Source organism: Leucopleurus acutus (assembly GCF_964270905.1).
Source record: "Leucopleurus acutus genome assembly, chromosome: 2".
In the NCBI taxonomy this organism is placed as follows: domain Eukaryota; kingdom Metazoa; phylum Chordata; class Mammalia; order Artiodactyla; family Delphinidae; genus Leucopleurus; species Leucopleurus acutus.
Window position 1 is genome coordinate 104547566 of NC_139143.1, and position 16267 is coordinate 104563832.

At 37.1% G+C, this 16267-nt stretch overlaps 1 protein-coding gene across 1 annotated transcript; it reads left to right on the forward strand.

The window, feature by feature from the left end:
* The first annotated feature begins 131 nt into the window (after window positions 1–131).
* On the forward strand, window positions 132–13879 carry EXTL2 (exostosin like glycosyltransferase 2). Its single transcript, XM_082832790.1, has 5 exons — window positions 132–266; window positions 2479–2558; window positions 9430–9857; window positions 10507–10577; window positions 13136–13879. The coding sequence occupies exons 2-5, from the start codon at window positions 2554–2556 to the stop codon at window positions 13622–13624; spliced, it is 993 nt and encodes a 330-aa protein (XP_082688916.1). The 5' UTR covers window positions 132–266; window positions 2479–2553; the 3' UTR covers window positions 13625–13879.
* The last annotated feature ends 2388 nt before the right edge of the window (window positions 13880–16267 follow it).

The following is a 16267-nucleotide window of genomic DNA, read 5'->3' on the forward strand; positions in this document are numbered from 1 at the left end:
GGAACGGCTCTTTAGTCTAACAGGAAGTGGAGCGTCACCGAAAGGGAGGGGCGGCCACGCGGGACTGCCCTCTTCTTCAGGCTCTCTCTTTGTGGGCAGCGTTTCATCCAGGTTATCAATCCAGCGAGTAATGCCGGGTGAATGCACGCTGCTGGGTTGGGAAAAAAAATGAAAAATGAGCAAGCGAGACCCCCCTTTCGTTTCATCGTAACCAAGCTGGAAGCAAATAAATCGGCTAGGTCCCACTGCAGTCTTCTGCGCTCGAGGTAAGGAAATAGGAAAATGCTCTTGTGTTAAAAATCTTTTTGCAGTGAGAATATATGTGTTTTGCACTCCTTCTTGGAACTTTGTGAGTGTGTGGGGTAGTGATTCTGTGGTTTTATTTTTGAAAATAAAATTTACTTATTCTACAATTTTTTTTTAATGTTCGTGTTAATTAAACTGCTGTGTAAAAACAGCTAGATTTCAGAAATTAAGTTCTGGAAAGAGTATTTTGTCTTTGTCTTTCTTGGCGTATATTTCATTATTTTAATTTGAACATAGAAATATTTTCAATTAATAACATTTACTTATATTTTTAGGAAGCTTTTATATTAGCCATAGACTGAGTTTTACTGTACTGCACTGCTGGGGAAACGTTAAGTGGGTACAAACTAGGTTGAAGATAAATATTTCCACAGCGATTGAGTGTTTCTCCAAAGCTGCTTTATTTCAGTATGATGTAACTGGGAGTGGGGGTGGGGTGTGCATATATGGAAATAACTAAATTTCAGCAACTGGTTTCCAGCGTTCTCTTAACTCATCCAGGTCAGCTGCAATCTGAGCCTGTGTTTTTGTATTCTGCCTTTGAAAATAAATTCTACATTTTGCCCTATATTGCTGCAGATGAGAAATTGTTCACCTGGGTTATGGAGAAATCTGCAATACCCTTTTTCAAATAGTTTTGAAATAAGTTGGAGAAATTGAAGTTTAATTTCAGTTACAGTGGTCCTGGAACTCCTAAATTCCCCACTGCTCACTCCCCAGAATATAAGATAGCTATTCCGGTGAGGGCCTTCTTTCAAAAAGTGGCAATGCCACTTCACATCTTTCATTCTTAGATGACATAATTACCAACTTCAATACTAAATATTGTATTAGAAATATAAATTGGACACTAAATCAGGAAAAGTGCTATGAGTGGAAAATGTTTGACATGTCTCACGTGATTTGTCATCTTGAAATAATGTTTGTCCCATATATGTTAACCAGTATATGTTGTCATATCAAAATTAAAGTTAGTTTCATTCATTCAACAATCGTTTAATGAGTGTCTACTCTGTGCTAAGCTCTGTGCTGGGCACGGGGTGGGGGAAGGGAGGTAGCTTAAAAAGCCTGATAAAGTTCTTTCCCTGGAGGAATTTTATGGGAAGAAGAAGCGGGATGTGAGGAGAGGGCAAATCAGTTCAGGATTTTAGAACTAAATGATATTTAAGATGTGCACAAGAGGTGCTTTTGGTGTAGCGAGGAGGAACAACTGTCACCTGATGAGTCCAGATACATGCTAAGCCATCCCTTTACCCCTTCAGTAACTTGAATCATGAAAGAATATAAGTTTGGAAAATCAAAAATGATTCTTCAGGTCTATTCAGGTGGTCATTACAGATGCAGTATCTTGCTGGTCTCCAATCAGTTCTGAATTCCTTCATATGTTATGGATTTATAAGATCATAAAATAGGTAGATATATTAATGAACATTTTAAACCAATAAATGGATTTCTACCCTGAACTTTTAAATATTTGTTTAGATCATCTACTAATTAATTGCATTAGGTTAACTGTGCAGACTATATGGGGGAAAAAATCCCTAACTTCTTAGACATGTGATTAAGGACTGTGAGAAATGAAAGCCGAGAAGATTAAGGGGCAGAAGCTCATCTCCAGCCAAGGTTCCAGCTCCTTTTGGGCAATAGTAAAGAATAGGAAGGATGCCATCTGTCATTCCTCAGTAATCAACGCTGACATTTACCTGCAACCCTATTATAGACCCTGAGTTTTTTTAGTACTTCAAATTGAATGCCTTATGAACCTTTAGTGAAAAAAGGAGTTTTGATGGTAGATAAAACTACAGATACTTAAAAATCTAGAAATTGAATACAAGTGCAGGTTGCTAATGCATTCAGAGGTCTTGCTCCATGGCATATATGTTCTGGTTTCAAAAGTGTAAACACATTAGATCATCAGCATGATGTGAGTTTATTCTGCTTCTGGATACCTAAGAGAAAGATGAAAACAAAAAATATAGCAATGTTAGCACCAACCTGACAGATAGCACCTACCTAATTGCCTAAATGTAGTTTTTAGAATACAGTATAGCAAATTTTAATTTCTAAAAATAATTCAAAGCCTATGGATGATAGCATTAAAAAGCATTTTTTTTTAAATTTCCTGGTGATTGACAAAAACATCACAGAAAATTCTTTGATTTCCCTTAATAGTGCCAAGAGAGCCTGTTCCTATCCATTACTGAAGCCGTAAGGAAAATTTTTTTTAAAAATTAAAACTTTACCATAATGAGGTAAGTACCAGTATTTTTTTTTTTTACTTTTTAAAAATTGTGGTAAAATACACATAATATTTGCCATCTTAACCATTTTTAAGTGTACAGCTCAATAGTGTTAAGTGTATTGACATTGTTGAGCAGCCAATCTCAAGAACTTTTTCAGCCTGCAAAACTGAAATTCTATAACCATTAAACAACAACTCTCCATTTCTCTGTTCCCCGGGCCCCTGGCAACCACCATTCTACTTTCTGTTTCTATGAATTTGACTACTCTATATTCCTCATGTAAGTGAAATCATAGAGTATTTGTCCTTTTGTGCTGGCTTATTTCACTGAGCATGATGTCCTGAAGGTTCATCCATGTTGTAGCATGTGTCAGAATTTCCTTCCTTTTAAAGCCTGAATAATATTCCATTGTATGTCTATACCACGTTTTGTTTATCCATTCATCTGTCAATGGACATTTGGGTTGCTTCCATTTTTTGACTATTGTGAATAATGCTGCTATGGACATAAGTGAAATACCAGTATTTTTATCTGAGAAAAATTGTTTCCTATAGAGGTGTTTTTGTTTCCTTGGAAATAAGAGTTTTTGCTTGAGCCAGGGTCTGTTAGAAAATACTGTATTGCCTGTTTTAGATCTTATCCATTGAAATAGTATTCCAGGTTATAGTATAAAGTCAATACCTACAGAGTTGAAATATTCTTGTAGACTAGAACAAAGCTGAAAACAGAGACTACTTGAAAGACACTAAAAATACAATGTAGGTCAAGTGTGAGAGTCGGGAGTTTGTTTGGACCCACCACTCTTTCTGTGGCTCAGGAAACATCATTTAATATTCTCAGTCTCAGCTAGCCCATCTACAAAATGGGGTGGATATATTTTAATTCCCGTGTCTCTGAAGGTTTGAAACACTACTGATTTGAGTTGTTAGGTAACATAAAGAGGGAAGAGGTCTGACAACTTCCATTACTATTGCTAAGCTCTGTGAGGGCAGGAATTGATGGCCTTGCTCATTACCATCCCTAGTGCCTGACAGTGCTGGGCTCGTGCATGGTAAGCACCTAGGAATGTTTATGGACTGACATAACTACTATGGATATTCTGACCTTCCTCTAATAAAGTTAGGAAGCTCATATGAATTAAGATTACGTCTTTGTTAGGTTTAATATCTAAAGCTATTTACAAATCATAATTCATGTGTATGAAATCTGTTTCTCTTAGAGAAACGATTTTGCAGTGTGAGTTTATTGCTGAAAACCAGTGTTGTGTAAAAGGGAGAGGGTTCCATAGAATATTCCAGGTTTCTATTGCCCAACAATCTTGCCTCCCCTCCATCTTCCTGTGACTAAAACAGAGAGAAGTTCAAGTGAAAAGCTTCAGTGTCCTGGAATGGTAAAAGTAATGTATTTGCAGATGTACTTGGCTTCTTTTTGACCCATTTCTGGAACTGATTTTGCATGGCACTGTACTGAGCTAAAAATGTTTTTCTATTTCTAGGCTTTCTTCTTAGGATGCATTGATTCCTTGGATCCTTATAAGTCGTGGATGTTCCTCTTAAGAATAAGGCCATTCCTTCTCCTGCCCTGATATATGCCCATAAGTTTGGTCATCTCCAAACACCACCATCATCATTATCATACAATTAATTGTCAATTCCTGGAGAAAGATGCAAGACGAGAAGGAACTTTCATCTAGCATAATTCAGACCTGTGCACATTCAGACCTGTGCACTTTGAGGGTAGAGAAGGCCTCACTGCCTCAATAACAAATAGCTGGATTGAAGGACGCAGTGCTTTAAGAAGCCTTTACACATAATATTTATGTTATTTCCTCTTAAATCAATGATGAGAAAGCAAATCTAATTAATTGGTAGTAGCTGCCTGAAGAAGTATTGAGAAGCAATTTGATGCTTTGTACAGGATGCTTAGGAGGGGAAAAACAAAATGCCAGGACTGTCAGGCAGCCTTTGCTACTGATAACAGGGTGAGATTAGGGAGGGAGGTGGAGACACAGGTACTTAGTGTCTGCTGTCTGTTTTAAATGGTGTCTTCGGTGTTTATTTGAACCTGATTTACCTGTAAGGGAATGGCTCACTCAATCTTGCTTCCAGGAGAAGAACTTGCTCTAATTTAATGCGACCAGTGCAGAAATTCTTTCCTTAACAGCTTGAAGTGAGAAATGACCTGTTGCAGCAACTTCTGTTTTTCAAATGTGATACTGTAGGAAATTCAGCTATTTATCAATATGTTTTAGCACCTCTGTTTCAGAACTATAGACTCAAAATGCAGTCTATAGTCCTAAGCTTTCTAAATGACAGGACTTAGATTGGCTACTGATGATCATGTATATGTTGTTGTTAAAGTGATTTTCTATTGACAGTATATGTGCATCTGCATCAGTTCAGGCAAATTCCTTATGCCTGGACCTTGGGTTCTTTATCTATGAAACAAGGAAGCTGGCTTAGGAGGGCTCTGAGGTCTCTTTCAGTTTTCTGAGTTTATGATGTGTTTGTATCATAAGGCATATAGATACTGGGGCAGTTTTGGAGACATTGCTTTATCCTTCATTGAGCGTAATACATAGCAGTAGGGATTTCAGGGGCCACCTGGCTAGCAGTGTTCGTGTTCAAGGTAAAATATATGTAGAGCAGGGCTTCTCCACCTTGGCATCACTGGCATGTTAGGCCTGGATAATTCCTTGCTGTGGGGCCTGTCCTGTCCATTGTAGGATGTTTAGCAGCAGCACTGCCATCTGCCCACCAGAGAGCAATAGCATCTCCTAGCCCCAGTCACAGCAATCAAAAATGTCTCCCGGCTTTGCCCCATGTTCCCTAGAGAGCAAAATCGTCCCTGGTTGAAAACCGCTGGTCTAGGAGATGCTATGTAACCATATCAAAATAACTAAAAGGATGTGCTCTCTACTCATGAGGAACTAAATAAGTTAACATATGTGCAAAAAATATCATCTGGGGATCTTTGATTTTGCAGATGATTAGGAGAAAAAGAAGGATTTTTGTTTTGCTGACATTTACTGCGTTTATCAAAGTCACATTTAGTTTACTATAGTCATAGATGGAGGAAGGGCAGAAAGGGGATAGACTAAGAACTGTCAGATCCTTTTTGGAATGAGGCAGGGTGCCAGGAAATGTATATATCAATAGATATAATTTTAAATTAAATAATTTTAATTCTTGGTTCTTTCTAACTAAGACATAGGTTATCCAGATGTATTCATTTTCATATCCCCCCCATTCAAGACTCAAAGCTGTGATTTAGGTGATAGATTCTTCTCTGGACAAAGGACAGAAGAAAGCTATAAACTGAAACCCAGATAGCTGTGAAGTCATCATCACTCTCCATACTGTTGTAAGGCTGTTTCCAGTAGGCCTACAATAAAGTTCCAGACTTCAGCTATTCTCAAAGTACAGAGATGCCACTTGCACGGCAGTCTATAAAGTTTTTGTTCTTGCTTTTCTATGTAGACTACAAATGTAACATAACTTTATCAGGCGATATCATTTAATAAATACTACATGAAATATTTACATTGTCTTTCCAAAGATATAAATTATATCTCTCAAAACATTTTTGATACAAGTAAAATAGGGGATTAGAAGCTATCTGAAAGAGGAATTTCTATGACAGATAAAGTGGGGTAACTCCCACTTTAAAGTATAGATAAAAGTGAAACAGTCGTTCACGATTATCTTTGACAATGTATATTTATAGTAGGCTATAGAGATGAATCTTCATTACTTTTTCTCCACTAAAACTGCCAGGTAGCTATTAATGTCTGTTTTAGAGACTAGAGACACTGCTATGTAAGTTTTATAGTATGTTACTCCTACTCAGCTGAAGAAAATGAACATAAATGAACATAAAGATCTTAATCAGGGTATACTTTAATGCAGTTGTCAGGAGTCTTAACTCTGAGTGCTTATAAACAGCCATTTTTATGCAGAACTGAAAATATGTTTTATGAGACCTGCTTTTGAGTCAGTATTAGAAGGATTATCAAGGCCTTTGAACCAAGATTATTAATTCATAATGGTTTCTCTTTGGTTTACCACATTAACAGTATATGTTGTTTTAGTAAAAGGGTGTATACAGTGAAAAGATTTGTGCTCTCAAACCTTAAATCACCATCCTTGAAAAGTAATCATGGTAAAGCTGAAGTTACTTCAAAAATAATTCATTTTGTTCGTATCTTAGAGTGAAGCTATGATAAAAGGAGAAACACAAAATTTCTTTTCTTAACAGAACAGGCTGCAGAGAAAGTCCAGGAGATAATATCCTTGAAAGCTCTCCAAAAAGATTACTGCAAGGGAACATTTCTTTTCAAATCTGGACTTTTGAAAAGTGAGAGTTGCTGAATGACAATGACCATTCCCTTGTCCTTATGAATAAGTTCTTCCTTTGCTTGCACAGGCCTCAGCGCATTATCACATCATGGGGTGTGTTCCCCTATAAGCCTTGCAATTCTCCAGTCCCCACTTCTGTGAACTTTAAAGAGAGATGTTAAAGGCACGGTCTATATGGCCTCTCTATGTCCTTGCTGACCTATATAGAGAAAAACTGTTGCTACAGTTACAAAACACACCTCACAACGTGAAACAAGATCAGGGGAATGTGACTGTCACTTTAACTCCACCACTGCCAAGTTGCCTCGATGAAAAACAGAAGACTGATCGGACATCATTTGGATAGCCAAGTGAGATTTCGTTTGGAACCTAATCTGATAGACAGGAAGATTTGGACTAGTTTTAGGATTGTCTGTAGAATGGTGGCCTAGCTGCAGATGCCCAACTGAAACCACAAGGTGCAAAATCAAGAGCTTGCATACAGACACAGTGCACTTTTTCATGAAGGAAACCAAAATAAACTGTACAGAAGCAGTGTTATACAAGGAAGAACAGTGACAGTGGCTTGTACAGTTAGCACACCACAGGTGTGAGTTAGCAGTGAGAAGTCTTTTCCAACTTGATATTATTTATCTGTAATAAGGAATAGATAAGGGTATCTGTTTATTGTATAGCCTGAGAGGAAAAATTCTATTAAAAGTAGTAAGAGTGGATAGACCATGGGTCAATTAAAGTCATCAAGAATAATAATATCTCATTCTTTCTGGTTCTGAGAGATCTGTTTTTTTTTCTTAAAGATACGTTTTATATGTCTAGAAACTCCTGGTTGATTTTTGTTTTCAGTCTTTTTATAAGTAAATTTCTTTAAGCTTTCTTTTTCCTCATTTCAGGCTTTTGTACTTGAGTAGAGTAGTAGAATAGATCTAGGAAAAGTGCTGAGATGTATTTGAAGGCTCAGCTGCCAGCATGGAAAATGAGGCCATCCCTCAAAAGCTTGTGGAGGCTTGTGGAGGAGTAAGTAAAGTAAGTAAATCAAAAGCAGAAATAGCAGAAGAATCAAACAACAGCAGCAATTGAAAGCCAGCAGTTCTCCAAAACGAGGCAGTAGGGGTGATAATGAAACTGTATTGGAAGCCAAGAAATCAGAGTTCTGGGTATCTGTAAAACAGTATGAGATTTAACCTTTCCTTACATTTGTGACTGAGTTTTGATCAGACAAAAAATTTTGACCAATAAATCTCCAGGCCACATCCCTTGGTTTTTGTTCGCCTACTCTTCTGTAGCCATCTCAGGCAGATCCTGTAGGTATAGTGAGGAATACGAGAGTCCAGAGCTGATGACAATACCTGATGATCCTCATGTTCTGTGACGGAGGTTGCTTTGGAAGCTCAAGAGCCCTACCTCAGCACATCCCGCATTTGAAACTGGCAGTACACTCCCCAGCCCATGATGATGAAAAAGCCTGGGCTCTGGCAGGAGTTTTTTTCCTGGATAAGAATCCTAGATCCATTACTTCAGTTATTTAGTAACCTTGAGAAAGTTATTTAACCTCTGTAAGCATCCAAATACTATTAAATGGGAATAATAATACTAGTAAAATATAAACAAGATTCTGTTGCTCCCCTGATCAAAACCCTCCAATGGCTTCCCATCTCACTTAGAATAAAATCCATACTCCTTACTCAGGCCAACAAGATCCCCCATAATCTGGCCCTTGCTTATCATGTCATTCTGATTTATTCTCTTCGTTACCATCATGCTGAATTAGCTTTGAGTTTATTTACTTTGTTATCTGTTTGGCCCTACTATTTCCTCTGCTACTAACAGCAGAGACTTTGTCTATCTTATTCATTGCTATATTCACAGAATCTAAAACAGTGCATGCTACAGTAAGTGCTCAGTGGTTATTTGTTTAATTTACTGAGTAAGCACGTACTATGACATGCAAAGCACATAGTACAGGGCCTAGAATGTAATAAACCCACTATAATTGTTTGCTTCTGCTGCTATTACTATTATTTCATATATTAGGGTTCTGCATATGATTTCACTTGGAAAAAAGTTTGCTACCAAAATGTAAGTTTAAACTTAGTGTACTGAAATATACATATATCAGAACATCAAGTTGTACACCTTACATATATACAACTTCTATGTGTCAACGATATCTCAATAAAGCTGCTTAAGGAATTAGTATACTACCAAGAAAAATATAATCCCATCTGAAAAAAATAATCTCAGTTCCAAATGTTTAGTAGTGAAATGAGGGCAAATTTTAAAATGCACTGCTTAATTCTTCCTGTTCGGTGTGTAGATAACCCTTTGTCTGCAGCTGCAAAGCGAGCAGGCCCAGAAGGAAAGTTTTATCCACTGTACTTTTTATCTAAGGCCAAATCACCTTATCAAAGAGCCAGGGTGAACTGAACTTGAGTCAGCTAAAAGATGATTAACCTCTCTCCTCAAAAACATGGTAACTAGTAAGAATGCTAAGATTCTGCATTTTATTTCCATTTCTACTCCAGGTGTTGCCACATCTGCAAACTCCCTGGAAGAGTGATGGGGATTCGAGTACTTCGTTTCTCTTTGGTGGTAATCCTTGTGTTACTGCTGGTAGCTGGGGCTTTGACCGCTTTACTTCCTAATATCAAAGAAGACAAGATGCTCACTTTGCGTAGGGAAATAAAATCCCAGGGCAAGTCCACCCAGGATTCCTTTACTCTCATAATGCAGACGTACAACAGAACAGATCTCTTGTTGAGACTTTTAAATCATTATCAGGCAGTACCATATCTGCACAAAGTGATTGTGGTGTGGAACAATGTTGGGGAGAAGGGACCAGATGAGTTATGGAACTCTCTAGGGCCTCACCCTGTCCCTGTGATCTTCAAAGTACAGACAACAAACAGGATGAGAAATCGACTCCAGGTCTTTCCTGAACTAGAAACCAATGGTGAGTTGCAGCTGGGTTCTTAGTCTGGTAGGGCTGCAGCTAACCAGAGCTGGGGGTGGGTGCGTGGCTTTTGGGCCTTCTACTTGTCTTAATTGCCTGGAGAAGATAGGGAAATTTAATCATAAGAAAGCATTTTGAAAAACTTAAGGGGCAGTTTCCAAGATGTCAAGAAGCAGTCTCCTGGGGAAGAAATCGCATATATCTTGCAACAGTGACAAAGAGGTTAATATTGTGAAAGAAGATATGCTATGATTACATATTACTGCATCACAGAAGTTAGTAAAATGCCATTTAACTTATGCTTAATGTATTTTTTGCCACCTCCTTTTCCTCCCACTCAGCAGTTACATGAGATTGTAATTTGCTTAAAAGAACCTTGGTTTTATTTATTTATAGGTTCATTAGTTTCTAGGATAATGGATGATAAATACATGATAATTTCCCCCTCAGGAAATTATAAAAATCAATTACATTTCAAGTAAAAACTTTTTCTGCTAGACAAATCTCTCCAAGAATACATTTTTTTATTTACTGAATTTCATTCAGAAAATAACTTCATTTGAATGACTTATAAAAACACCACTGTATCTTATAACTTCTGTCTTCATTTCCAAACTGTTTGATTTAAATTTTTTTCCTTTCATTTCAGCGGTGTTAATGGTAGATGATGACATGCTAATTAGCACCCAAGACCTTGTTTTTGCTTTCTCCGTGTGGCAGGTAATGTTGCTACATCCTTTATGAAATCATCTGTATAAAGTCTGATCTAGTGTTTAACCAGAGCAGCATGGTTTAATGTGAGAGTCACCCAAACCAGTGTAGACAGTATTTATCTAAAAGGTAGATGAATTTGTCATAATCAGATTTCCTGAGCTCAGTTAAGCTAATCTGAAAGTTACAGTAGCTTTTATCTGTATTTGATTTATATTTGGTATATTGGAAAGAAGAGCTAGAACTGACTTCCAAAGAACAATGAGGAAACGATCTGGTATATGATAGAGCAAAGACTGAAATCCAGAGGCACTTTCGCCTATATCTCAAATGAGCAGTGTATTTCTGTATTAATATTGCACAGAACTTCCTTTGAAAGAAACAATTTATTACATCCATAAAATTTAATTCTGATTCTGAGACCATTGTTTAAAAATTAATAATACTGATAATAATTCTGCATGGACCATTGTAGTGGCAGTTTCCCCCACCCCCACCCCCTTAAATTCCAAGCTGGGATAAACAGGCATAAATTGCCTGGTATCTATAAAAACTCCTTTTTCCTACTGAATATGTGTTAATAGTAGACAGCTTTTACAAGTTGCACTACAAGTACCTGAAACCAGAACTGCATACAAATACTTTGAAGCCCTGTCCAATAATTAAACAGTGTGCTACCCAATAAATGGTCTAATTTGCACTATAGTAACTCTCCTTAATTAGCGACTTGGGATGTAACAACATTAGGTATTAATGGTAAGTGGTCACAGTACTCTGCAGATATCATCATTCTCAAAACTTCAGTTTTCAGCTTCATGCCTAGTGTACTGATCAACAGATTTTTTCCATATCAGCAGTTTTTCCAGCCCTATAAATAAAAGCTTCCTAGGCGAAAAGTTCTAATGTAATACTACAGCTGTGAGATTTCTATTTCAGGTAAAAAATCAATTTCCTGAAAATATCAGGGTGGGGGGAAATATGAGAACTGCGGTTAATTAGAACAATCCAAGTAAACCATAATTAAAGATGGATAAATATGACTTTAGGTTTTATTCATAAAACCGTCAAGAACAGTTTCAATCCATTGCGCAAGATAATTTGACTCCTAAAGTTCTGTCCCATCAGTGCCCTGCATAGTGTAGTGATTTGGGGCCTAGAGAGAAGCAAGATTAGAGCAGACAGGTATCTGTGCCTTTGCACTCACCCATCACCTCCACTTGCAGTGCTTTACCTTTTCCACCTCCATTCATCCGTGAAATCTCTTTCATCACATAGATTAAGTGGCACATCTTCTCTGAAGGCTCCCAGCCTTTACACCCAACGCTTGACATTCCCCTTGCTTCCCAGCAGCACAGTTGTCATCCTGTCCTCGGTGCCCCCCTGAGAATTGCACAGCTGCATTTACAGCTTTTTCACAGTGTGGTAATTCCTGGTTCACATATCTGTATCATACCCTCTCTAGACTATGCGTTCTTTGAAATGGGATTTAACCCACCCTGACTTGTGTGCGTGTGTCCCTAGTTTAGTGTCTGTTCTGTAAATGAATGAAACTCAAGTTATTTGTGAGATTGAACTAAACCTTTTAATTCTATAAGTTCATGCTTCTTTTCCATGATTCTCTGCTTTGCTGATTTTTGTTTTATTTTTAGTCACTCTCATCCTACTATTATTGTTTTAATACTATCCTTCAAAGATCCTGACACATCTCATATATCTATATATATGTCTATATCTATCTATCTATCCATCTATCTATCTATCTATATATCTTTGAGCAACATGGATTTGAACTGTACAGGTACATTTATACTCAGATTTTTTCAATAAATACAAACCACAGTACTACATGATCGGTGGTTGGCTGAATCTAGAGATGCAGATCTGTGGATACGGAGGGCTGACTGTAAAGTTATAGACGAGTTTTCTACTACGCTCGGGGGGTCAGTGCCCCTAACCCCTGCATTGTTTAAGGCTCAACTGTATATGTGTGTGTTGTGTATATATGTGTGTATATATATATTTTTTTCTTATGTTTTTAAAAAAGAGACACCCAAGCTGAAAAGAGATAAAAATAAACATCGTTTAAAATCAATGGTGACTTTCAAAAACATTGAAATCAACATGGAAAAACAGTAAAATGATACATGTAGATCCATAATTTTATATACGCCTAAGAGATTAAAACAATTTTTCAAAATAGTCACATTATATCTTCTTATCTCCTGTAATAAATATCATTCATACAGTCAACTTCTCTTATAGCAAACTCTGAAAAACCAGAATCTTTGGTAACTCGAATTTATTAATATTGGATAATGTGTAAATTAGGAGAATATTTGTGAGGTTAGAAATTTTGTTAGAGATTTGGTTATGATGAATTGACCTTTAAACTTATCAGTACATAGATTTATGAATTTGTCTGGAGTTAAAGGAAATTGAGATGTAGAAGCCAGGAATAAAATAACATTGACAAATCAGTTTAATTCTTTCTGTAGTAAATCATTGCCTTTCACCATGTCAGCTTTAAAGAAATGCCACACTTAATTGTTCTTTTTCCATCTTTTCAGCAATTTCCTGATCAAATTGTAGGATTTGTTCCAAGAAAACATGTGTCTACTTCCTCTGGTGTCTACAGTTACGGAGGTTTTGAACTGCAAACACCAGGGTTTGGAAATGGTGACCATTACTCTCTGTTGCTGATTGGAGCCTCATTCTTCCATAGCAAATACCTTGAACTCTTTCAGAGGCAACCTGCAGCTGTCCATGCTTTGTTAGATGAAACGCAAAACTGTGATGATATTGCCATGAATTTTATCATTGCCAAGCACACTGGGAAGACTTCGGGGGTATTTGTGAAACCTGTAAACATAGACAATTTAGAAAAAGAAACCAATGGTGGCTATTCTGGAATGTGGCATCGAGCTGAGCACTTTCTGCAGAGGTCTTATTGTATAAATAAGCTTGTTAACATCTATGACAGCATGCCCTTAAAATACTCCAACATTATGATTTCTCAGTTTGGTTTTCCATATGCCAACCACAAAAGTAAAATGTGAAAGTAAAACAAACAAAAACAAACTCAAAACTGCTTGGTATTTGAGTAGCTTCTTCATGCTATGGTCGGTTTATTTATTTATTTATTTTTAAGCACATCATGAACTTTTTTCTACTCCAGAAGTCTCTACAAGGGGGAAAAAGTGCTTAGGGCTTCTAGCATATAAAATTTACAGGCACTTCAAAACCCAAGAAGCTGGTATTACCCAGATAGGTCTTCCTGTGAGAAGTTTTCATCCACAGATATGATTCCTTGGTCAACAATTTTATTGTTTACATCCTGAGACCGTTCTACAATTTAAAAAAAAATTTTAATTGAAGTATAGTTGATTTACAGTGTTGTGATAATGTTCTACAGTTGTTTTGACTCCTGGCACTTGCCTTAAGGACCTTTAGCAAGCTGTTTCCAGGATCAGAAACTCAGGACAAGTATTTCTCAGCTTTTTCATTAAAGGATGATTATTTTCATTTGAAGCCTGAAATGCCTCTTCAACAAAAGCCTGTGGTATAGGGAAAAGCCATGTGAGGAGAGAATAGTCTCAATCCCATATAAAAATGAGTGGAAATTTTGTGACTATCAGTACTTCCCTTGTGGTCCTTCCAACCAGCCCTTTCTAGGACTAACTTATCCCAGCATGATTTTGGTGTAACCACCAGTGCTTTTATTTCTGTGGATATCTGTTGTGACTGGGAGGGTTAATTTTAGTAGCTAAAGGATGTCTAGTTGTTCACTTGATTTTTATGAACATTTACTGCATGGATCACAAGTGCAGCCTCTGTTTCTTAACATGCAACTTATATGCAGTGAGGAGTAAATGTGTTACTAGATTCAGGTCGTGCATTTTGTCACTGAATCTGACTTTGAGATTGCACATTAATTCTTAGATTTTACATAAAGTATGTATTGTTTAAGAAACATGTATAAAATAACTCTTTTGAAAGAATGTTTAAGTAGGAACTGGCAGAAATTACAACCCTTACTATCAAACGATCTTTATTGTTATAAAAGCGTAGGTTATCTCCTGGATACTAAAACGTGTGTATTACGCACTAAGTCAATCTCTTGCATTCAGAACTTCTTCCCTCCACACAGCAAAAGATCCAGAGATCATTTCAATTACATAGATACAGGAAAAAATAAGAGACCTGAGTCATAGTAGAGGAATTCCACAGGGAGTCTGCATCAGCTGATTGTTAAGTTGCCCACTTCCTGTTATGTGAATTAGTATCTGTTCCACACGGTGTCTGTGTTTGGTCCTCGTTCACTATTGGTGGAAAGGAATACTCGGGCCTCTTTCTGCCACCTTCTTCTCTTCCTATGCCCCCTTCTGCTCCCATTATGCCGTTATATTCTCAAAATTGCAAAGCTATGAAAATAATCATGGTTAATGTTCCAACAATGAGGTCTCTGTGCAATTAGCTCAGTGTATATTGTTCCTTTACATGGGCATGTGTATGTATCTTAATGCCATCAGAGAAAGCCAATAGAACTCGCAGCCTCACTAAAAATTTATAGTGTTAATTATCTGCTTTGTCCAGCCTTGGTAGTGACTTTTTGCCTTTTGAGATTGGCAGATAAATAAAATAAACTTTTACCATCCAGATGTTCTATGTTAATTAAGCAGACTCATGCTTTCGTGGTTGGTATTTACACAAATTTTCAAATATTCTCATATTTCGTTCCGAGTAAGATTAGAGGTATTAGCTACATTGCCCATGGGAAAATTTTCCAGTGGGAAAATATTCTCAGGTTTTATTTCTCATCTTGTATTCTTAAACTTATCTTCAGCATCACTTAAGTTGCTCATATCATATTTTTCGGACCTTATAGAGCAAATATGAAAGCAAAGTGAAGTTCAGTCTGTGTTACAAAAACTCTTGCATTGATTGAGGCTAGACATATACTAAAACTCTTTTTCCCTGCACCCTCTTACTCTTGCTCCAAATGATCTGGAGAAGAGAGGATGCTCAGGCTTAAAGCTACATCAGAAAAGCAATATAGCTTAGGGGTTAAATGTGCCAGTGGAGTCCTTGGGCTCAAATCCTTCCTGCATCTCATGTATACTTCACCTCTTGGAGCTTCAACTTCCTCGTCTGCAAAAATGAGAATAATATCTACGAAGGGGTTTGTTTCAAGGAATAAAGGAGATAGCTTGTGTAAGTATGAACACAGTGCCTTGCCCATTTTAAATGGTCAATAAAGGAAAGATGTTGGGGTATGTCATTGACAGTAAAGGCAGTTCATTCTACTCAACTCACCTCTCAAGCATCAGAAAGGCCCCCGGACCCACCAGGTGCAATATTTGGGAAATTGTTTCTACGTAACAAATGTTTCTACGTAACAGTGTTTCTGCATAATCATGGCAATTTTCATCTCATTTTCTTTATTTCAAATGCCCTTTTTCTAGTTAAAACAGTACATATTCATTCTAGCAATTTTGGCATATTCAGACCAGTATAAAGAAGAAATGAAAAGCCCCCAACGGCATTAACGATGGCTAAACATTTTTGTGTCTATTCCTCCTGACTTTTCTAGGCATATATTTTAAAAGCATGATTTGTTTGGTATTTCATTGGATGGGTAAACCATAGTTTATATAATCAATCATGTTGCTATTCTGTTTGATAATTTCTTATTATTGTAA

What these genes read in the sequence shown, in the direction of transcription:
- EXTL2 (XM_082832790.1), top strand. An exon ending in TCCTGAACTAGAAACCAATG is followed by an intron (nt 9,858 to 10,506) that starts GTGAGTTGCAGC and finishes CTTTCATTTCAG; the next exon opens with CGGTGTTAATGGTAGATGAT. An exon ending in TTGCTTTCTCCGTGTGGCAG is followed by an intron (nt 10,578 to 13,135) that starts GTAATGTTGCTA and finishes CCATCTTTTCAG; the next exon opens with CAATTTCCTGATCAAATTGT.